Raw genomic sequence first — 8,704 nt, forward strand, 5'->3', positions numbered from 1 at the left:
ACATACATACCAAGAGGAAAAGAAAAAGGAAACAGAAAAAACAATCATACCTTAAGGAATCTGGCATTTGTGCATGATACCAACGATTTATGTCAAAAAGCCCCAAATATACAGAAGGCTTTCCCTGTCCATATATATTCACCTGCCAGGTAAAGACTGAAACACTGGTGTCAGGAGATAGAGCTGAAACATAAAAAGATAATTAAAAAAAAAAAAAAAAAACAAAAAAAACAATCTCAAAGTAAAATTCTCCCAAAAGAATTATAGCAAGATTTTCTCATAAAATTAAGAGGTTCAATTCATATTTTGATTTTTCAAAACATCTTTCATTTGTTCTATAAGAAGAGATTTATTCACTTGATCTTGACTGTTTAAAGTCATAGAAAACTTACTAAAAAGTACTCATCAGAAAAGTTATATCCTGGCTAGTTTTCACTTAACACTTAAACAACTCTGAGGTAAAGGAAGCGGAAAGTGGAAAATCATTTGAATGAATATTCTCTCAAAGATGGCACATAGCACCAGAGAAGCTAATACACTACCTTCAATGATGCCTTAGGGCATAAAGGTTTACTTCTTTAGCAGAACGCTGGTGAAGACTGATCTAGCTACAGGGTTGAGGAAAATACTTGGATGGTGACTGTGGGAATGGAAAGGAAGGAACAGATTAAGAGACTCCAATAGAAGAACCAGATAAAATAAAAGGATGGGAAAAAAAAGGGAGTAAAAATCTGAGACACCACTCATGGGAAACAGAAAAAGGAAGATGTAGGTGAAGAATAAGAAGCAAGCAAGCAGGATAATTTCCATTTCTGACATGTTTAGTTGCATATGAAAACTGGACCACAAATAGAGATGTGGCAACTATTATAGAAGGGATCCAGGATGGATGCGCTCACCAAGAGAAAGAAAACCAGTAAGAACACAGAAACAACCAGGGCCCTGGTAAACAGTTACAGAACCCAAAAAAGCCTAACCTAGTAAGTGGCAGGCACTATCACCTCATTTAATCCTTTCAATCACCCCTTTAAAAAGGTATAACTGTATTATTCCATTTATGAATGGGGAAACAGAAGCTCAAAGATGTTAAATAATTTGTCAAAGGTAGCTAGTGCCAGAGCTGGGGTTGAATCCATGTTGAATTCCAAAATCTACAAAATTTTTACTATACAAGGATGTTTCTCAGGAAGAAGGGATGACACTAAAGGAGACAGAAAAAATTCAAAACAGTTAAGGCATGTTTGCCATATATAGCTAAAAAAATACAGAGAAACATTATTCAGAGACTAAGAGACATTCCTCAGCCTCTAGTGTAATCCTTAGTACAAAAACAGGATGATACAGAGTTTTAGCATAGATGTTCTCCTTGTTATCTCATACTAGCTAAGACTAAGAGACCATTTTTGCTTGGAAACCTGGATTAAAAATGCAAGGGACATGCCATTACCCTAATCAATTGTTAAGGTCCATGTGGCAATCCAAACAGTAAAAAATATCAAGTATTTCATACAGATTTGAATAAATCCCATAATTAGTATTGCAATTTTTTAGCTGACAGAAGTATGAGTTCCAGAAACCAATAAACTGTCATAAATCATATATCCATGTACATTATATAATAAAAAGTACTTTTAACCAACCTTCATTCATGCCTTCCTCCCTGTCACCATGAGATCGAAATTTCTCTATACTCTGGCATCCCAAAAGTTTGGTATTACTAGTCTGTCCCCTCAAAGGAAACATGCCACCTGTAAGGTCCAGTGTATATCTTTCTTCACAGTACTCTAATCCCTGAAACATAAAATGTACACAAATTTGTATTTTTGGATTCTTAGCAAAAAGTCTCTCTAAAATTAAACATTCTCCAAATTTAAAGATTTTTCATGTAATACAAAGAAAACAATATAAAGATTGAACAGCACAATTCCCTGCAAGAGGCTCTAAAATTTTATATACCATTAAAAGAAATAAAATGCTAGATTAAGTCTCACACAAATAATTACCAATAAATTTTCTAAAACTGTTATTAAACATGGGAACCCTCATGCACTACTGGTTGGCGTGTAAACTGGAATAACCACTGAAATTACATATGCATATACCCTAGGTCAGCAATCTTTTTCTGTATTCTCACAGAAATTCTTCCTCTAGAACAGTTCTTAAAACTATTTTTTTTTGTTCATTGATTCCTTTAATAATCTAAAAGCCTTGAGTCTGTCCCCAGAAAAATGGATGATCATAAAAATTCCAAACATAATTTCAGAGACTTTATCGATTCCCTAAAACCCATACATAAATCCCACAAATACTAAGAAATCATGTTCTAGAAACAGGTATGTGAGGATTGGCAAAATATGCTGTTAGCAGCATCCCACTGTTTCCTCAGGAATTCAGCCAGAAAAAAAAGGTAAGTCCTCTCTGAAAGGCTACCTTCATATACTCTCTCTCTTTTTTTTTTTAAATAATTCAATTTTATTAAGATATAGTCACATACCATACAGTAATAAAAAGCGTATGACAATCCGTTATTCACAGTACCACCATATAGTTGTGCATCCATCAGCAAAATTAATTTCTGAACATTTTCATTACCACACACAAAACTAATAAGAATAAAAACTGAAGTGAAAAAGAACAATCAAAGTAAAAAAGATCACTGGGTGTTTTTTTTTAGCCCCCATTTTTCTACTCATCCATCCATCCCCATTGGACAAAGGGGAGTGTGATCCACATGGCTTTCCCAATCACATTGTCACCCCTCATAAGCTACATTTTTATACAATTGTCTTCAAGATTCAAGAGTTCTGGGTTGTAGTCTGATAGTTTCAGGCATATACTCTCTTTTACAATAGTAAAAAAGCTATTTATAAAGTTGTTTATGGCTATTTATAAAGTTATCCCACGGCTTACTCCTTGATATTTAGTCAAAGCAACAAAGTGGGGCCATTTTTTCCTGGCTACTAAGTCAAGTCTAGTCCAATCCCTTTATTTTAGGGGAAAATGATACCTAGTTCAGTCAAGATTGCCATCCAGGTAAAATAGCTAAATCTCCTGATCTCTAATCTAACATTTCTTCCACTACATTATGAAAAACTTTTCAATATCTTAAAACAAAGACAACACATTTAAAATAGGGAAACAATGGGTAGAATGGTAATGTGAAGTCACATTACCATTACCTTTTACCTCATATAAGATTTGTCCTGATGCCAAACACTTTCTATCACCAAAGGCCAGCTGAAGCAGATGCAAACTCAAAACATCCCCTTCACTGAAAGAAACAGAAATTAAGTGAGGAAACACATTAAATGTATTACATTAAACATCTGTTACTCTCCAATTAAATTTACATTGTATATAATACTGAGTACATGTGACAAAAACTAAGGTCACTATGAAGAAATTAGTTTTATTTAGTTATTTCATAAAATGTAGTCCTTTGAAACAATAACTTTAACATTTTATTGATGATAACTAACTTAAACTCTGTTTTTTACACACTTTAGGTGATACTTTATATAGCAGAGAATATCATAAACCATTTGGCCCAATATTCTTTCTCCTCTTCTTCAACAGATACTAAGTCAGGCACATGGTTGCCCAAATATATATACTACATTTTCCAGCTTCCTTTGTAGCTAGATATGGTAGCCCTATAGCCAAGTTCTGGCCAACAGGATGAAAGCAAAATGACCCCATGACAATTACAGGGAAACTTCCTTAAGAGCCAATTATGTCCTAGGCTTCTTCCTAATCTTTTCTTCCACCTGCTATGCTTTTATCTAATATGAAGAAACTGTCCAGGACCATGAGGATGAGGGCTCTACAACAGGGGTGTAAAGCAAAGATACGAGTACAGCTTGAAGTAAGTATTAGGAGCACAGATTCCATCCTCTACCCTTATTGGCCTTCTTGCTTTGCCTTGAAATAATTTTTCTTAAAGGCCCTTGCACCCTTCTCCCCAGATCTTCCCTTGGCTTTTCCCATTCCCTGACCAACTACATTCAAATCTCACCAACTGAGATTCTAAAATAGAAGGCCCCTTACTCCTCCATACACTAAATCCCTTTTCCCAGCTTTTTTTTTCAATATTTAACATCATTACCTGAAATTAAATCAAATATATCAACTAGTGTATTTTCTTACCTATTTATTTACTGTCTCTGGCTTTCTCACTGTTATATAAGCTCTAGAAGGACAGAAAGTCTATCTGTCTTATGCACTGCTATATTCCCTATTAAATACATGGCCATGAAACAAAGACAAGTAGCCTCTAAAAGCCCAAATATTTAACATTATAGACTGCATTCAATCAACAATAAAGGGAATACTAGTCAGGTTTTCAATTTACTTTTCTCCATATTACAGAACTAAATGCTGCTTTTATTATAATTGACAAGAACAATGGCAACAACTTAAAACTATTTTTATGGTGGTATATATCTTCTAGTGATTTTCTCTTTTTTTTCCACTTTTATTTTGTTCTCTGACAAGGGAATAAAAAGACACCACCTTCTTCCTAATCTAATCACTAAGAATTGACTTATAATACCATTAACGTGCTGGGAATTCAATGACAAAAAAGGGACATAGTTCTATTACAAACCTCTGTAAATTAATAAATCAGTCTAAAAGTGATTTAAAAACAGGATTCCTGACTTGTGGTCCATGGGTAGACTCAGAGCAGTAGGTGAGCCCCTTTAAATTATATACAAGATTATTTATATTTGAGTGTGGTAACATAGATACATACACACACACCCATATCACAGTTTTCACCAGAGTCTCAAAGAGATACATGACCTACTAATTTAAGGGTCCTAATCAAAAATTCAAGGTTCACAAAAATACCAGCTCTCAAAAATACCTCGTATCAATAACACTGGCAAAGGCAAAATAAATCTTTTAGGAATAACCCAATTTGGAATCAACTGAAATCTGTTTTTTAAGAGTACTAGAAGGTAGTTTAAAAATCATTAAAGAATTGTTCCCAGGTATTTATCGTGATGTATAGAATAAGGATAAATAAATACTGGGCATCACCATAGTCAAAACAGGAAATACTACCTTGCCCATATTTAAAACCATGATTCGCCAATGCTTAGAATGCATGTATAGTTCTGAACATAACCTTCCAAAAAGACCTAAGGGAACTGCATACAGTCAACAAGGATTTTTTAACAAAATCAGCACAGATAGTCCATACAGGTTAATGTTTGTTAAGAATAGATACCACTTAAGAAACTAAAAACACTAAAACTCTGAAAAATCCATAAAATCAACAGCGGAACAATGAAAGTGAATGCAGTCTTATTCACTGAGTTCTAAAATGAGAAAGGAAACCTCTTTAAAGTTTAGTACAAGAAATTTAGAAAAAGTAAAAGATTCCCATCACACCCCAACCAGACACAGCCTTTGCAAAGCACATTCCTCAAGCTACTGCTGGTCCACATTACAACCAAAGGGATGGAATATGGATTTGATTCAGAGCAGGGAGTCCCAATAACTGTCAAACTATATTTTCATTTCAATTTTTCTTAAGCCCAGGATTGACGAATTTCAAAACTGGCAAGCCAATTCTTCATTCTCACGCTCACACTCACTAAAGTGTGGGGTAAGATAAAACATAAAAACAGTAACATCCAATACAAAGACCCAAAATCCCACTGTTTAGGTACCTAGCATCTACAGTAGGCTGGACTTAGAAGGAAAGAGTCCTGGGCTGTTAAAGAACAGAGCACTGATACCACAAATCTAACTGTTCCTTCACCAAAGAAAGAACTAAACATCAAAGAATAAGAAGGGATACTCAATACTTATGCAGTTGTAGTATCTGAAATGAACAAACTTAACTAGTGAGAAATTAAACTGAAAATTTCTCACCAGCTACAGGTGGAACAAAATTAAAGCTTATGACAGACGAACAGGGAAAGAATAACCAAATTAATACCAGGAACATATTGTAAAAGGCAAGTCAAAGGATTAGCAAACAGAGTGGGGATAAATAAAAATGAAAGAGAGGAACAAACAACAGAGAAAAAGAAACAATGACATTAGAGAAAATAGGTAATAAAAATTGCCTAAGGTAGTCAAAAGGTTGCCTACTTACAAACTGTGCATACTTACTTTTTGAAATAACATTAAAACAAGTCAAGCAAAAACAATTTCTTCTTTCTGATTTATCAGAATTACTCAAACATATAGAAAAAAATCATTTAGTGATTAAAATCATTTCAATTACCACTCAACTCACTAAAAGAGACAACATAGTACAGTTTTACAAAACAATTGCTGTTACATTTTTGACAAATATTTTTTAAAACCACATGTATCACACTTACCTATCTTGTGTAGACTGAACAACCCACAAGTAACAGCAATTACGAGGATCATTCTCAGGTTCTTGAAAAGTAACAGCATATACAGGAACTCTTCCACCTTCTAGTTGTGTATAATATCTATATCAGCGACAAAAAATGAAAACATTTCAAACTTTTAAATTATAACTAATTTTATGAAAAAGAAAGGAAGGAGGTATTTGATGTAAGAATTTGAGTTAGAGCAACCATTGTTCATATGATCCCCAAAATTGAGTGATCCAGGGCATATGGCCAGGTTGTTTTATCTTCAAAATACAGAGGGCCTAAGATACCAAGACTATGGCCATGGCACCCACTCCGAATTACCAAGATACATACATAACGTATGTGTGAATTAATTCTTCCAGTTGTATAAATATATACCATCAAACACTTCTCCCATTAAGAAGTTCCCTAGAAAGGGATGAGATACTGTCACAATGCTCAGCCACTTTGAGTTTAGAACTAGTTTTCTCACAACTAAGAGAGAAAAAAACAGATAGAAGCCCTGAAGATTTCCTATAAACCTTGGGAGGGGGGGGACATAATTAGCTAAGAGATGACACTACCTAGAGAAAACACTGCAAAAGCAAGGATCTCCAGGAACTCCTTAGGACCAATTCAAAGACAAGAACAGATTAACAAGGATATCAGCAAAGAGAGTTGAGATGAACTTCCCACAGGATGGTACTAGCAATAGCATAGCCTCTTCATCACTAGTACTTTGGAGAAAAATTGACTTTGAGGACGTCCAGGGACATCCAGTGTTCATTTAAGGGACATGTAATAATATCTTGCGATTTTCCGTCTTTTATCTCCATATTAAACACAACAAACATTTATAACCAAACCCAGTCAAGCAGGAACTAATTTGCTGGCTAAACTAATTGAGAAGAAAGTTTGAAAGGATCCTATTTTTTTATACTCTTATTTGTAAGATAAATTACTTAAGAAAAAAATATCAATGTCTTGGGAAAAATAAAAAAAGTAGACATTAAACTGACAAACATGAGTGTCAAACAGGCATCTATTTAAATTCCTCTTAATAGAGATCAACAAAAAAAAATCTACAATGCCTATTTGTTACTTCCTTCAATAAAGGGTTTAAGTCATCAGCAATTTTTTTAGACAGTTTTATTCACACACCATACATTCTGTCCTAAGTAAACAATCAATGGTTCCCTGTATAATCACATAGTTACGCATTCACCACCACTATCTATATAAGGACATTTCCATTTCTTCCACCAAGAAAGAGAAAGAGGTGAAACAAGTAAAAACAAAAAAGAAAAAGAAAGAAAAAAATGACGACTAAAGAACAACAAAAGAAAAAAAAATAAACTACAATTAGAAAGTCAGACACCACCACCAATGCCAAGAATCCCATAGCCCTCCCTCATATCCTCCTCTTACGGAGATTTAGCTTTGGTATATTACCTTTGTTACAAGTAATGGAAGCATATTACAAAGTTACTGGTAACATAGACTCTAGTTTGTATTGACTGTATTTTTTCCCCAATACCACCCCATTTTTAACACCTTGCAAAGTTGACATTCACGTAAAAACTTTCTTATATTTGTACCTTTAATCACAATCACTGACCACTCTGTGCTTCACTAAGTTATACCGTCCCAGTCTTTATCTTCTATCTTCTATCTTTCCTTCTGGTGTCCTATGTGTCCCTAACCTTCTTCTTTCAACCATAACCACAGTCATCTTTCTTCAGTGCACTTACATTATTGTGCTACCATCACCCAATATTGTGCTCCAAATCTCTCTCTCTCCTGTTTTTTCCTTTCTGTCTGTAGTGTTCCCTTCAGTATTCTCTATAGAGCAGGTATCTTATTCACAAACTCTGTTTGTCTGAGAATATTTTAAACTCTCCCTCATTTTTGAAGGACAGTTTTGCCAGATATAGAATTCCTGGTTGGCAGTTTTTCTCTTTCAGTATCTTAAACATATCGTGCCACTGCCTTCTTGCCTCCATGATTTCTGAGAAATTTGCACATAGTCTTATTGAGATTCCCTTATATGTAATGGATCCCTTTTCTCTTGCTGCTTCCAGAATTCTCTTTGTCTTTGACATTTCATAATCTGATTATTAAATGTCTTGGAGTAGGTCTACTAGGATCTGTTTGGGGTATGTCTTGGAGTAGGTCTACTAGGATCTGTTTGGGATATGCTGCACTTCTCGGATCTGTAATTTCGTGTCTTTTATAAGAGATGGGAAATTTTCAGTGATTCTTTCCTCCATTATTGTTTCTGCCCCTTTTCCCTTCTCTTCTCCTTCTAGAACACCCATGACACGTACATCCATATGCTTCATGTTGTCATTCAATTCCCT

At 34.5% G+C, this 8,704-nt stretch overlaps 1 protein-coding gene across 3 annotated transcripts in view; it reads right to left on the bottom strand.

Annotated features, from left to right (window-relative positions):
- Nucleotides 1-8,704, bottom strand: part of AHCTF1 (AT-hook containing transcription factor 1) — a 115,256-nt gene that overhangs the window by 74,125 nt on the left and 32,427 nt on the right. For all 3 annotated transcript variants that reach the window (XR_005214708.1, XM_037822667.1, XM_037822668.1), the window contains exons 6-9: nt 6,342-6,458; nt 3,187-3,271; nt 1,641-1,791; nt 51-183 (exon numbers count right to left, since the gene is read on the bottom strand). Coding sequence is in view for 2 of the 3 variants with exons in the window: in XM_037822667.1 (XP_037678595.1) it covers nt 51-183; nt 1,641-1,791; nt 3,187-3,271; nt 6,342-6,458 (486 nt within the window). In the remaining variant the exon portion in view is untranslated. The remainder of the gene's footprint in view (nt 1-50; nt 184-1,640; nt 1,792-3,186; nt 3,272-6,341; nt 6,459-8,704) is intronic.

The sequence above is a fragment of the Choloepus didactylus genome, chromosome 2 (assembly GCF_015220235.1).
Source record: "Choloepus didactylus isolate mChoDid1 chromosome 2, mChoDid1.pri, whole genome shotgun sequence".
Classification (NCBI taxonomy): Eukaryota; Metazoa; Chordata; class Mammalia; order Pilosa; family Megalonychidae; genus Choloepus; species Choloepus didactylus.